This window comes from Betta splendens, chromosome 6, assembly GCF_900634795.4.
Source record: "Betta splendens chromosome 6, fBetSpl5.4, whole genome shotgun sequence".
Classification (NCBI taxonomy): domain Eukaryota; kingdom Metazoa; phylum Chordata; class Actinopteri; order Anabantiformes; family Osphronemidae; genus Betta; species Betta splendens.
In genome coordinates this window covers 4,443,872-4,459,803 of record NC_040886.2, presented here as the reverse complement: position 1 = coordinate 4,459,803, position 15,932 = coordinate 4,443,872, and the positions used below count along the sequence as shown (strand labels likewise).

The window sequence follows — 15,932 nt, the reverse complement described above, 5'->3', positions numbered from 1 at the left end:
TAGATAAATGCAGTACCTTATTGGGCAGTGAATCAAATGAATGCATAAAAACTTTACGTTAATTTTATTAGTTTTAAATTTGCCCTTTACAGTCACAATTCCATCCGGCGTCAGATGAACTTGTCCAATCCGGACTTCAACCCAGCTCAGTTCCAGCGCCAAGATTCTTTGTCTGGCTTGGGCCGAATCAAACCAGAACTCTACAAACAGCGCTCAGTGGATGCAGAAGACAGTCGTCGCACAGACAGCTGTGGGCGACTCCACTTTATCCTGAAGTTTGACTTTGACCTGGAGCAGCTGATTGTTAAGATCCACAAGGCCCAGGACCTTCCTGCCAAGGACTTCTCAGGGACCTCAGATCCTTATGTCAAGATCTACCTGCTGCCTGACCGCAAAAACAAGCACCAGACTAAAGTTCACCGCAAAACTCTCAACCCAGTGTTCGATGAGGTGTTTCTTTTTCCAGTAGAGTACACGGAGCTACCAAATCGAAAGCTGCACTTCAGCGTCTATGACTTTGACAGGTTTTCGCGGCACGACTTGATAGGCCAAGTGGTGGTGGACAACTTCCTCGATCTTGCCGACTTTCCACGGGAGACAAAACTGTGCCGAGACATACAATATGTAACCTCGGTGAGAGACCAGCTTTTATCCCTTTCCTTGTACCACTGTCTTTCTTAGTTGCTTAAATGTATATACACATTGGAACACATTGTATATTTACATCACATACAATTGCTACGTGTTAGCAAAAGTTACTTCTCCTCTTTCATTGATTTCGGCCACAAACAGCACAAACAATTAAAAAAAAACTTGCATGACCTTATTAAAAAGCAAAGGAGCTGTATCAATAAACCTGCATCAAGTGCAACACATCTGGGGTTTCCACAGACAGAGACATAGAAATATACTTAGACACACTTAATGTTTAATGAAAGCAAGAGGAGACACTTGGGGGTAGTGACCTAAATCTAGGAGGCTGGTTTGACAGAGATACGGGGACACTCTCTATATTACATTATTCACAGGCAAAAATCCTCAGTGTTAGGTCACAGAGTTACTCAGTGAGGAAGTTAAATCCTTCTGAAAGGGAAATCCTCATGGTTCAGCTTTTTGGACTGTTGGCTGCTTTGGCACTGTTTGGGAACACAGTTTAACAGTGACTGAGGTCAGGCAAGTAGACAGCATACTGTATGTCGTAGTTAATATATGAACCTAACATTTTGTCAGTTAAATGATGCAACACATTTTCTAGCAGGGGTATTATACAGTATATACAGCGTATATAGGTCACTAGTCACTCACTACGTGATTTCACTGTAAGAAGACATACCGATAATAATTATTTTGGGTTTCCCCTGATGATCATCATAGAACTTTATTCCCAGTGATAATGTATTGTAGGTGTTTGTGTGTTGAGTCTTACAGTTTTTGGTACTACTACAGGCATAATGCATTTATCTCATTCAGCCTCTGAAAGAAATCAGTTTATCAGAAAGCCTGTTTTTTTATGGAGCTAAACTTGAATTATCAGTACTTTAAGTGTGAGAATGGCATTGATATTACAGTTACTACTTGTAGGGTACATTACAGTATGCATATGGTCTTGCTTCATGTTTGATATTATATCATAGTAGTTTCATACAGTATACTTCACAGACAGATACTGTACGTATTACTGAGTGTCATCTGTATAGCAGTGAAACAGTTTCTAAGTGGGTGTTTCCTAATAATATTACCTTATAGTAACCATAAAGGCCTGTGGTACAAGGGCTGTGGCACAGTTAGCAGAGACTGGTTGATTTGATTTCAAAAGATGTGCTGATTAAAGGTGGAACTTTGACTAATCTAGGCGGGACTGAGACAAGTAGATGGCTTGGAAGAGGTAAATATAGAAATAGTAATAATTCATATGATAGGGAAAGCATCTAAGTACTGTAAGACAGAGATTAGCAAAGCTTAAGCTGATGGATCTGCACAATAATTTATTTAATTTGCTGAAAGATTCTGCTGAATATTTTCTATGAATGTTTTGGGTCAGTTTGGGCACAGTGCTCAAAAAAACTGAGGTTTTGTATATTTTGGTTTTTTCTGTTATACTATTATGAATAGCATGCGGTTCTAGCAGCAACAAATGCCTTTTACTGTAGATGGTATTACACTGTCTTTGCATAATATGTAGAATATAAATAATTTATTGAAATGCCACTGCATTTCTAGTTTTTGGATACAGTAAGGTGAATAAGGTGAGGTGAATAAGGTACAATAAGGTGACTACTTTCCTCTATGTAGCTAAATGACGGTAAGGCAAAAAAAAAAAACATCTCCTTAAATCCAGCAACATCTGATCTAATGAACTGCTATAGTGGAATTTCTTTCCAACTACTGTAAGGTCTGTTATGGTAAATTCAAAAATCAATAAGATATGGTCATATAACAGAGGGTTTTGGGAAACAGCTATTAAATTATCAAGTAATAATAAATCTGATTTATACATGTAGATTGCTGCTTCTCCTTCATTTTGACCTGTCCTACTAGGAATACGATAGGTGATGTGATTTAGTGGAGTTGATTCATTTTACAGCAATTCTGCTATGGAACCACTCTTCCTGTCATTTACTACATTTCAGCCTTTCCAGGCCCTCTGGAACGGCTACCACCTTAGTAGTTATTCTTTTACTGGACCATAATGTTGTTGATCCACAAAGACCTTCTACCAACATCCCAGCTAAATGAGGCCAGTGGAAATGGGTCAGAACCTCTCAAAGGCATCATATTTTGTTAACTAAAGCTGCCCTGTCTCCTGTGCCCAAGTCTGATAAATCCACTTTCTAAATATAATTGCCTATTAATCACCCATCAACCCAGTTCAAGCTGTAATTACTGTAATGAGTTTGGGGTGTATGTACCTTGATGAACTTTGAAATTCTTTTTCTTTGACAACTTGACTCACACAACTTACATAAAATGCTTAAAAGTAACATCAAATTTAACTTCACAGTACTTGGAGAGGCCTTTTTTGAATTTGTGTATACATGTTTTCAATTTCTCCTCATTAACTTGATGATGTTACTGTTGTTGTGTCATCCTGTTGGTACTGTATGTCACCTTGTTTCTGGTCTTGTCTCCTGCCTGTCACCTTTGTATTTATGTTTGATTGTGGGCAACATTGTCAATTTGTAGTTTGTATCGTTTGGTCTCTTTCCCTCCTGGAGTGCAGCAATGTTCAGTTTTTATTTTGTGAAATGTTTACTATCCTGGGTTATCTGGCATTTTGACTTTTGTTAAATTCCCTTTGTTTGATTTTCTCTGCTTCGGGTCTTGCCTCCTGTCTGTTGGAATGGCTTTTAGATTGCTGTCGGCATAAGAGCACTTTAGGGAGTTTGTTGCCTTAGAAGTTGTTTGGTTAGTTTGTTTGAGCTCTTTGCCCCTGGGTTAGCTGCCGCTCCTAGTGTGTTTAGAGCGCGGGAATTTGTTACATTGCCGGCTAAGTGTTCCCTCAGTGTCTGCATGTGACTGTGTTGTTTTGCCTATTTCTGCCACAAAATGAGCAAGACATTTGCCAAGCCAAATACAGAACATTAAAATGTATTATGTTATACTCATAGTCATTATTTACACTACTGTTCAAAAGTTTGGGGTCACTTAGAAAAGTTCTTATTTTTGATAGAAAGGCACTTTTTTTTGCAATGAACTATTCAGAATTACACTGTTTACATCACTAATGTTCACTTAGGTGTATAGAGGCCCATTTCCAGAAACTGTCACTGCAGTGTAGTAATGGTACAATGTGTCTGCTCATTGGGCCAGAAAGCCCAGATTACCAGATTACCTCAACAAATTAACATCCAGAATGCCAAAGGCCTGCAATGCTGTAATTACTGCAAATGGAGGATTCTTTGACGAGAGCAAAGTTTGAGGATTAAAAAAAATTATTATTTTAAATACAAATTATTATTTTTAACCTTTTCAATGAGACTATATTTTTCATTCATTTTACAACTCATGCTGGTAAATAAAAGTCTTACTTTTAATGGAAAACACAAAATTGTCTGGGTGACCCTAAACTTTCGAACGGTAGTGTACATTGAACCCAAACCACAAACTCACAAAGATGTGACAGCATAAGAAATCTGTTCATTTCTACAAATAGGGTTGCAAAGAAGTCATGTTGTCATTAGACATTTATTCTATAGTTACTGTAAATTAGTCTAATCTTCATCTTAATCTCCCTGTTTGTCCCTGTCTTTTATTACTTCAATAGCTTTCACCAAGAATGTGCAGGATACTGTAACATGAACTTGGCTTTTGCAACATCTAAAGTTTGACTCTACATCCAATTAATATTTATTTAATTTTGTTCTGTTTATGTGAAAGTGACAGGGATCAATATTATTCATCCATCTATCTTTGGTGGTGGTCTAAAGAAATGCATAAATGAACTTTCTACTTGCAGCCTCATCTCAGTGTCCTCAGCAGATCTAGGTTACCTCCCATGGGATTACAGGAAGAGACCCTTTGCTAGTTCAGTCTCCACTCTGTTTGCATTAATCATGTGTGCTGGCACAGCCTGAAGCCACCTGCAACTGTATTCACTACCCTGTAATGTACTTTACACATACTTCTGAGCGATTGTACTGTAGATTTAGAAACCTCCACCACCACACAAGATGGTGGATTGAATACTTGAGCGTGTGTTTGGACAGGGTCCAAGCCAAAGAGAGCCATGGATAACAAAAAAATCTGTTTGTTTAATTTAACAAAAAAAACTCGTAATCACACAAAGTACAAACCAAAATACTAATAAGAAGGGGAAAATGCTCAAGGGACAAAAAAAATGAGAAAACAGGACTAGACCAACAAATTAGGCTAATATGGCAAAACAAACAAGACTAACATGGCTGACCAAATAAAGCTAACATTAATGAGCAAACAAAAGAAGAGTATGGCTACACATGAACAAGAGCTGAATCAAAACGCTAAGCCTGGCAGGAGCAAGATTTAAAATTTAGACTAACACAAAATAAGGGCTAATACGAAATAACTGAGCACATGAGAAATGAATGCACAGCTTACAGGCTTGGCAACTCATGACTAACATGAACCTGGCATGACATGGTTGCCAAGGCCTTGATGCACGGGGTCAGCATCTTAATATGCAGTGCGTGTGTGGTTTATTCAGTAAAGGAGGCTCTCATTTCCCAACCTTAACAAATGGTAGTGCATAACAAGCACTCATCCTCCCATTTGCCTTATTGACTAAGTGAGAAATATGAAGCCCTGGATGCCCATAGTGGGTTATATTACAGGGCCAACATCCAGTGCCCATATAGAACCCATTCACATACATAGTTCTGTTTTAGATAATCTGACATCATGGTTATGTTGCCACATTGCCTGACATTGCTGCATTTATGATTTCTTTGTTTTTTAAAAGATACTTTAGCATTTTGTTTGTTTTATGAGTTTAATAATTATGATCTAATCATCATCAGATAAGCTACTATATAGAGCTTTCAGTAGGTAACAATCTTAGTGTAACAAAAACCAGGAAAGTTGTTTTTCCCAGTTTGTATAATAATATCAACAACCATAACGTAATATACAGTATGAAACTAAAATATGTAATAAATTATCCGTAATATAGAGTGAGGGCTGTGCATTAGATATCACACACAAAGCTGTGCTGCATCCACAGAGTTTGTGGTTGTCTTACTACTCTCTAGGAGTTGTGAAGGATTTAGCTGTTAGTCTAACCTGATTCTGCCACAGTACATTCATCTATACGGCCTAGAAATATTATTTACTTCCACCATGTTCATCCAGGCATGTATTTTAAATTTGCTGTTGACCCTTTGTTTAAGCGAGCTGAAGAAATTCTTGGTATCCTTTACTTTTTACAAAAACAACATTTTATGTAACTTGTTTTGAGTTTTGTTGAGGTAAACTATTAAAACCACGAAGATACAAGAAAGTAAGCATAAAAGTCACTATCCTAGCTGTCATCTGGGTGCGTCCATCCTGACATGACGTTATACACACACACAGACAAACAACTACTCCCTCTGGCACCTACGGGCAATTTAAAATTCTCACTTATTTTGACTGAAAACCTGGAGAAAAGCGCACACATGTACAAGAGAACATAACCAATGCCACAAAAAAAGGCACCTGGGTGCCCAATGAAATGAACCAGTACATTTGCTAACCAGTACACAAATATGCTGTCTTTGTGAACAAAAGCATGATCTTTTTTTTAATGACATTTTGCTTGATGTTTAACTGCAGCTCGTAAGCAATTTAGAGAAAAAGCCAATTAACTAATTATTTACAAAAAAGCTTGACTAACCCAAATTTTGCTTTATTGGGGGCATAAATTTGTTACAAGATCATATAACTAAGAATCACATGACTAAGAGGTTTAGGTTGTACAGTAGCTCTTGTATAGAGACTAAAAGTCTTTGGGATCAAGTGACAGATTACTTTAAGCAGATGTGATAGTGTCCAAGGGCTTTTCAACAAAAATCCTAGTTTGTAAACAAAGGTGTGTGAAGAGGCTCCACGTTATTTGAAGTGTAGCACCCACATTTTTCTCACGGCACCTATTAAAGATTTACTTTGTGCTTCCTGCTCTTTTGGTTTGTGACATCCATATTCTACTGCTTGGTCACCGTAGGGATCGTGGAGGCTGCTGGAACCTAACCCAACTACCTTAGGGCGAGAGGTGGGGTTCACCCTGGACAGGTCGTCAGTCAATCACAGGGCTCCTTTATCACATCAAACCCACCATGCCAAACTTTGAAGTGATATGTTTTAAACATAATGCTCCAAAAAAGCACCCAAGTTAGACTGACCCTGTTACAGTTAAAGGCAGCAAAAAAGAGGCTTGTAGATAAAGCCTAGGTTTTCCTGGGGGATGGAAGGTGCTGGCTTTAACTGCTCACACTCTCACTGCTTTATTGGGGCGCTTTAGAGCACTGATTTGATTTCATTGGCCGAGCACAAGTAACCACAATCTTGACCGCAGGGCTGATTTGAGTGCTCATAAGTGTACTGATGGGCACCATGGTCTCCAAACTTAAGTGTGTGTGGCTGTGATAGGAGAGGGTATCAGATTTTACATAGTGAGCGGAAGGGCTTGACATTTCATATATTGTGTGGAGCATGTGTTAGGCTGAATAGATCTGTATCTCTGGCCTTCCTTTATGTGCCAGAATTCACACGAGCTATACGAACATCATAAGCGGTATCTCCACTCATTATTGTTTGAGGCTCAAGGCAATACTGCAGATGCGGTGTCAGAGGTGCATATGGCAACACGTATGATGTATGGAGACAATTAGAATGCCTCATGGCTCTTTCCCAGGCAACACGGTTTTTGTGTGTGCACATGCACATGCGTGTAGATGCTGACATCTATGAGGAATCAACTAATTTTGTTCAATTTGCTATCCAGAGATTTCCAGCAGAAAACAGTGTGTGTGCGTGCGTGCGTGCTGCTGCTTAATGCCACTCAGCATGAGACGGGGCAATTATTCGCTTCTAAATTAAACAATGATTTCACAGTAAAACCTCTACACATGACCTGCTTCTAGCTATTTGGTTCTTCAATACAAAATTGCACATGCTGATTACTGATTGGACAGAAGGCATTTAAAGACATATGATATAGATAAATAGGACAGAGTGTCTGTGATTGAATTACATTTCAATATGTGAGAATGCTCAGTGTTAGCCTGGTGTGTAGGAAAAATGGAAATGCAGAACCCAGAGTTTCCTGGTAAAAACCTTGCTGAGTGCTTTTCTCTTACAAATGCATAACCCGCTCTCACGCCATCACGTTATTTTCAGACGTGTTAATTGGGAAAACAGATTAGCACTTGCCTGATTGTGGACAAGGTGTGAAAGCAGAGACAGCTCATATGAAAACAGGAGCAGGTAAATGTCATGGCAGGTCCCAATATAAACCCAAGACTGAGGTGAAATTACTTTTGGAGCCAGATTGTACTGTATACTTTATTTGGTTTTAGTATGAAGTTTCTGTCATGGTCATTAGTAATGTGCCACACTATCACTGCACATTAAATATGGAAAGTTCAAAAACATCTAGACTCATTTAAGGTGTGGAGGGCTGGTGTCATTTTTTTACCATAAGTCTTTAGTTTATTTCTAATAATATTCTAAAAATGCATGCAATGAATTATGTTCGGATGTTCAGAAATATTTTTTTTCTTTTTATTAGATATGATGTAAATGAGATGGAGTTACTTTTAGGTTTTAGCCTACAGACAAAAGCACAATATAAATTTTTACCTATCTGCAACTCTAATGTTCCCTGTTGGACATGGCTTTTCACACTAAATTTCTGGGTCTATGGTTTCCTGTGTTCCTGTTCCGGTTCTTTCCCCAGGCTTGTGTTTGTCATTCCCCTGTTTGCTATTTGTCATTTCCCTGATCCATTCATTGTTAGTGAGCTTTTGCTACTTTTGCTAGTTTTTATTCCAGTATTCAGATAGCCTGCCTTCTGCAGTGATTCTGCTTTTGTACTGTTCTAAATTAGGGTTTTCAGCATTGCCAGCATTGCTGTTTTGTGTTGCTTAGTTATTTTTCCTATTTCACGGGTGATTGTTCTCTAGCTGTATGTCCTTGTCCACTTGAGTCCCAGTTCAGCAAGGGCATTTGTAAGACTTCATATCTAATGTAGCAGTGTAACAGTGCACACTTCTACAGTAGCTTCTTTGGTTTAACCTGAGCCGCAGTCATGGGTGGCAATGTTTTAAGAAAGGCAGCAGTTTTGTCAGGTAGAAAACAAAGCCAAGCATAAAAGACATGGCTAAAGACGATGCTACATGTGCTAGCTTTCCCTAGTAACCAACCATAGCAACTTCAAAATGCTTTCAGCCCAAAGACAGAATGAAGTCACCTTTTTATTGGTATTATGTATTTTAAGTAGTTTATTATTTTGTAAATTTAAAACTGATTCTGCTTTGGTTCTGTTATTAAAAGTGATGGCTACTTAACCCTTATCTTAAAAGTGAAAAACAATGTTTTTACTCTCTAAAAAGTTTATCAAATGAGCTTACGGTTGACTAAACATAATAATACTCTAAGAATGGAATCTCGTGCTTTGCAGGACAATGTGGACCTTGGAGAGCTGATGTTTTCGCTGTGCTATCTCCCTACGGCTGGCAGGCTCACTATTACTATCATCAAAGCCAGAAATCTCAAAGCCATGGACATCACTGGTGCCTCAGGTGGGTGCTGACTAAAATTTAATGTTTCTGCCAGGAGGCACGAGTGACTGTCAAATGTCCACATACTGTAGGTCGCTACAGTGCTTTATTACTGCCAGCCAGTATGGTATTTGGTTAACCATGTATAGACATTGTTCTGAAAGTATTGTGTTGCTTCTCTTCAGATCCATATGTGAAAGTGTCCTTAATGTGTGAAGGCCGGAGGCTGAAGAAGCGGAAGACATCAACCAAGCGAAACACGCTGAACCCTGTGTACAATGAAGCCATTGTGTTTGATGTTCCCCCTGAGAACATAGACCAGATCAGTCTGCTCATAGCTGTCATGGACTACGATCGGTTTGTAATCTGCTCTGTAACACTGTGTGGCCTATGAAGTATTAAACATGAGAAAATACTGAAAGCATCACTTACACGAGTAGGCATGACTGACAACTATAAACAAACTTTTTTTGTGTTCAAAATTCTTACAGTCTCTATAATATGTTTGCATTTCCATTCGTGTATTTTATTACTTCATAATTCTTAGAAGTATTATTTTAAATATTGTTTAAGCTGTTTGGGATTTAGTTGTGCAGAAATGTAATTAAAAATATATAATACATACATGTACATTATACATGTACACATTATGTAAATGATGACATAAATGTTTCTTTGCTCTTTGCTTTCTTCCAGGGTTGGACATAATGAAGTCATTGGGGTGTGCAGGGTGGGAAACGAGGCAGAAACTCTGGGACGAGACCACTGGAGTGAAATGCTCACGTACCCACGGAAGCCCATTGCACACTGGCACCCACTCATAGAGGTACAGTGTCAAGCTCTAACAGGTGTATTGGCCATTAAAGCACCACACACATCTTTTTTTTTCTTTTTTTGTTCCGTTCAGCAGTTTAACAAGAAGCATATCTTACGCTGAATGCCATATTGTGATTGACAGCTTTTCTTTAACAAGAGGGGTATACATAAAATATATATACTCTTCTTGATTAATGATTTATTCAATGGTTTATTCAACCAGAATTGAATTGAAAAAATAAAATTGAATTGAATTGATTTGAATTTATTCAATGGTTTATTCAGCCAATCCCAAATATGTGTGATGTCGCTGCGTTGGTGGACAGGCCAAGTTTCTGCCCTAGGGTGTGTGTGCGGAAAGAGGGGGGTAGGGGTGCAACCAGCTGCTGAAACCAAGCAAATCCGTCAAGCAAACAATTGGTGCAAAATAAACAAGCAGTGATGCACCTCAGGCTAATGTCAGGAACACACGGAGGAGGACCCAAATGCACAGTGCAGACGAGGATTATAGTTAACAACAGCGTTTATTGTGTCGGCGTAGTTCAGCAGTCCAGGTCATACACGGTGTGTCTCAATTCTTCAGGTACAAAGGGAACAGGCAAGATCAGATCCAGTAAACGGGCAGAGGTTCGGTTCACGGATAAACTCGGCAGAGGTACAGGCAAGGGCTAGGCAAAACTCAATGGTCAGACAGTCGTAAGGTTTACCACAAAATCCAAAGCGAAGGTACAGACGAGGGTCAGGCAGAAATCGGAGGTCTAAGACAGGCGCGATCAGCAAACAAGACAACTATACACAAACGCTGGAATGTGGTATTAGGACTCGACAATATGGCAAGGTACTGGGGTGAAAAGTGGTGCTTAAATGTAAGGTGAACTAATTACTGATGAAGTGCAGGTGTGGGTAATGACCGGGTGAAGCAGGGAATAGCTGTGACATGACGTAAACCGGAAGTAAAGCTAGAACAGAAACAGAAACCGGGAGTGCTACCAAAATAAAACAGGAAATGAAAACTGGAACCAAAACATGATGACATGGATGAGAAACTAAGTCCTTACAAAATAAAAGCAGAACTAGAACCGGATCGTGACAGCTAACACATCCACAACCAAACAACCGCTGCACCATGGTCCACCTTGGAGACCAATACCAATAACAGTGCCAAGGTACGCGCACATACCCATAAAAACATATATATAGCATATACATACACATATGCATATGGTTGTTATACATATCCCATACTACTTAATAAAAGTCATGACATACAACACCACAATTTCCATATTCACACATTATTGATATTGGTAGTGATAAGTATCATTAGTACTTACAGTTGGATTTGGAAAGCCTGTTCAGGTTTGGTGCATGAACAATGCCACTTGTGGAAGCGAGGGTGATGTGAGGAGCTTGGCCACTACGCCCATCCAACAAAGCCGCCCACACAGAGCCCCCCAGGCAGACCTGCAGCGGCCACAGAGACAGCACTCGAGGTCAGAGTGGGCCACCGTGGGTCAACGCTGTCCGCCTCATGAGATCAGGGGCAAACACCCCCCCCGGTGGGAGGGTCGGCCTGAAAGAGTTGAGCCCGAGGACCCACGGTCCGTAGGGAGCCCGCCAGGAGATGCCCCCGCACCCAGAGTGGGGCACACCCCCAGTCCACCACCCCTACACGAGTGGAGGCGGGGCCTACCCCATCGGCCCGACCTCATCCCCTGGCACCACACCGGGCCTGCAGCACAAGGCCAGCAATTGGTGGGGGTCAGCAGAAAAGAGACCACCCAGGCAGACGATCAAGGTACCCCGGGCAGAAAACCGGACCCCCCACACTCCAACTGCACCACACGCATACAAACTCACACAAACACAGACGCATACACCCACCCACACGTACAACACATCACACACACCCCCCATCATCACAACAAACTAGTCAATCATACGTGAACCAATGCACCCTCAGATACATTCTCGCACCCACAACATTTGCTTGATCACATTCGTGGGGAGGGTAGGTCTCCAGCCTGCCCCCTTGTAGGGACGGAACCACTTCCCGGTAGCCCCGGTCCCTCCATCAGCAGGACGCCCCTTGCAGACCTAAGTGGATGAATGTGGAGAAATGTAGTTGGGAAGCAAAGCACCAGGGTCCACAGAGCCGGCTGTTCCCGGCCAGACCCAGGGACCGCAGTGCTACTGCCCAGGCACCACACGCAGCACAGCCAAATCCATCCTCACCCTTCTTTCACACTTACCCATTCTCTCGATCAGGTATGCCCATGCTCGCCCCGTGTAGTGCTACACTTAAACCTACACACATACTCTACGGTTGTGCATTGAGGGCCAACCTCCGCCCAGGGCCCAATGAAGGTCGTAGCCCGAGTAGTCCGCCAACCCCCCCCCGCAAAAAGCCTGAGCAGTTACCAGAGGACGTTGGACCGCTAGGGCAGGCAGCGCCCCACCCGAGCCCCAGGGGGGAGACACCCTTCCGGGCACAGGCAGGCACCCCCGGAGGGACTCCCCCGGAGGGACTCCCCTGGACACAGGTCACCCAGGTCTCCACCCCCAGGTCTGCCCCCCCATGACATGACGCAGCACCTGAGCTCCACACATCCTTACCTGGAAATGGAATCTTTCACAGTAAAGTTTTGGATTTGGATGGAAGTTTTTGATTTGATGAAGCAGACAACGTGTCTAAGGTGGTATAATCTAACAAGCTGTTCAGGTACTGAGTAATGCTTAATTTTTTTTAGTTTTCCAGTTCATAAGGATGATTTTCTTTGCGACACAGAGTGCAGAAAGAAGTGTGTGTGATGAGTTTGTCTCTAGATCAAGCCCACTTCGATCTCCTAGAAGACAAAGTGCAGGGGCTGCTGGGATTGGACAGCTTAACTGGGTTGACAGGTGTTCACATACTCTTTGCCAAAATTGCTGCACAGGTGAACATGACCAGAATGCATGTAGGAATCTGCTGTTTTATCTGTACAGTGAGGGCAAATATTTGAGTTTGTGAGACCCATTTGGAACATCCTTTGTCCTGTATAGTGAGTTCTATGAAGAATTTTATATTGTATTAGTTGTAAATCTGTATTTTTTGTCATTCTGAATAAATTAGAACATATATTATTCCAGAATGTGTAATTAGTGGTGATGTTGAGATCAGCTTCCCATTTAGAGATCGGAAGGCTCACTGTCTGATCTACATTGGAAATTAAGATCTAGATTTTGGATACTGTCCTTTTCCCTGATATATCAATAAATCAGTCTATTACTGGTGGTGGTTGCATGTGGATGGGAGTATTCTTACTTTTTGCATTAAGTATTGACTTTAGTTGTTGGTATTCTAAGAAATTGGCACCAGTGATTTCATAGTGGGACACTAATTCTTCAGAGTTTCAGATGTGTTATCCCTTTGGTATGCCAAGTTGGAAAGTGTACACACATCCAGATGTGTACACACATCTTTACCAGCACATGGCATGTGTTATGTCATAATGAGCGGTAGGTCTTACATCAAACCTTATGTACTATAGCCCTTATCACACATGCACATTGGCATGAGGCAGATACAGTATACTGTATATAAAAAAAATCTCCACTCGACCATATCTTGGAGCAATCTTTATTCCTACAAGCTCAGGTCCTCTACCAGAGGCCTTGGAGCCTGAGAATCCTGCACAGTATCTTAGACCAGTGTGACCAGTAGCAAAAAGACAGTAGACAAAAACTAAACAGAAAACATTGACCATTAACCTTAACTGCGCAAAAGAAATATAAGGTAAATTTAAGTAAATTATTAAGTATTGGGTTTAGAATGTTACGATACATATTATTTGCATATTCACAGTGTTATGGGATGACAGGTAGATGGCTGAAGAATAAAAGTACAAGTTATTTCACGTCATACAGTATACAGTTCAAAGTGGAAAATTAGATATTTCACACATTTTGGTAATTACAAAAACAATATAATAGATTAGATTAGATTAGATTAGATTAGATTAGATTAGATTAGATTAGATTAGATTAGATTAGATTAGATTAGATGGTGGTGAAGGGGGTGGGAGGGGTTCTCCATGATGGATGTTAGTTTGACCAACATTCTTCTGTCTGCCACCCCCATCGTTGGACTCCGGTGTGCAGCCCAGGACAGAGCCAGCTTTCTGAACCTGCTTGTTAAATCTCTTCCTGTCTCTGCTTATAGTGCCCCCCCAGCACACAACTCCATACAGGACTACTGAGGCCACCACACTGTCATAGAAAGTCCTTAGCAGCTGTCTGCTCACACCAAAGGACCACAGTCTCCTCAGTAGAGACAACTCTGGCCCTTCTTGTACAGAGAGTCTGTGTTGTATTTAACAGTGTCCACAGTTTCAATGTCCTGAATGTTCACCGTTGTGTAGCGGATTCAAATTATTAATAGTTTGATATTAATGCAGAAACAATAATATTCCTCGAAGTTGGGGCACCAGGTTTGTTTTAAAGCCAAAACCAAGCTTCTATCAATCTAGTAAACACCAGATGTCAATTTACTAAGTTACTAGTTATTAACAACAATATCAACTTTCTTGCGGTAAAACCAAATCAGTCTCTAAGGTCGTGAATTATTGTCGCGGTTCAGTGACCTCTTCTTAAATCTGAAGAACAATGCACACAAAACCAGATTCCTTTTATTGTTCTAATACTACTAGATATAGGAATAAAATAATATGAAAATACTCAAATAAACAGAATAGCAAATGAGCAAACAATCAGCATGAGATGATCAGCAATGGATGAACAGAGAACAGAGTGTTGGTGAATGAGGGTGTTATTACTTCACATTCCTGTTTTACGATCCAGATCTCCTGGGCTAGTGGGAGAGTCCAGGATCAAGATACGGGTAATGCTGGAAGGCTGGCTGGTACACACAGACAATCTGGCAACTGGGCAGGGTGATGATGACTGATAGATAGGTGGCAGGTGAGTCAACTAAAACCGGAGGTAAAGCTGAAAACAAAACATGGGCACCAAACAGGAAGTGGTACAAAATAAAACCGGAAATGGGTAACTGCAGTGGCTAAATGACATGAGCTGTGACACTTAGCCATATGTGTGTTGTTTATGTTAAACTCACAATTCTGTTGTGAAAGGAAATCGTATCCTGTGGAATAGTCAAGAATTCGGTGTATTCTTATCTTCTGGTGAATTGCAGCTTTGTCTCTGTGGAAGGGAGTGAAGCTTAGACGTTGTGTTGTTACCTAGGTCCAGACGTGGATTGCTACAGGTGTGTGTGTGGTGGAGGGGACTGCTGAAGTAAAGCATTAACTCCTTGGTTTAGGATCAGGTGGTTATTCTCACACCAGCTCACAAAATCGTGGACAGAAATGGGGAGAGCACTGTCCCCTGAGGTGCCATTGTGCTGCAGACTACCACATCAGACACACAGTTCTTCAGCCTCACAAACTGTGGCCTGTCTGTGAGGTAGTTTATGGTCCAAGCAGCCAGATGTTGGTCCACACATGCCACCTCTAACTTCCTCCTCAGCAGTGATGGCTGGATGGTGTTGAAAGCGCTGGAGAAAAAAACATGCATTGCCTGAAACATGAATCACAGCCAATAAGCTACAGTAGCAGGACGTACTTAATATAGTTACAAAAAGAAGGAGAGTGGAAGAAAATTCAGGTAATAATGCTGACCTGTTGATTTTCATCACAAGAGATATCATCTCCAAGTGAAGAACAATAAATCCATTTTTCAAGTTTTTTTTTATTTAGCCTTGTGGTCAGCATCCTAGTTTGGAAAACGACTGATCCTGATGGATGTCTGAGTAATGTCATGAAAAAAGAAATACTAGATTCTGTCAAAGTAGTAGTCAAAATTCTCACCAGTCTAACCTGTTTAAAT

At 40.8% G+C, this 15,932-nt stretch overlaps 1 protein-coding gene across 2 annotated transcripts in view; it reads left to right on the top strand.

The window, feature by feature from the left end:
• syt9b (synaptotagmin IXb) overlaps nt 1-15,932 on the top strand; it is a 58,001-nt gene that overhangs the window by 26,802 nt on the left and 15,267 nt on the right. Inside the window, exons 4-7 of one of the 2 annotated variants that reach the window (XM_029153602.3) lie at nt 93-633; nt 9,134-9,254; nt 9,419-9,590; nt 9,930-10,059. In XM_029153602.3, the coding sequence (XP_029009435.1) occupies nt 93-633; nt 9,134-9,254; nt 9,419-9,590; nt 9,930-10,059 (964 nt within the window). Of the gene's footprint in view, nt 1-92; nt 634-9,133; nt 9,255-9,418; nt 9,591-9,929; nt 14,385-15,932 lie in introns of those variants that run through there. The other variant, XM_029153601.3, reaches the window with a different exon arrangement.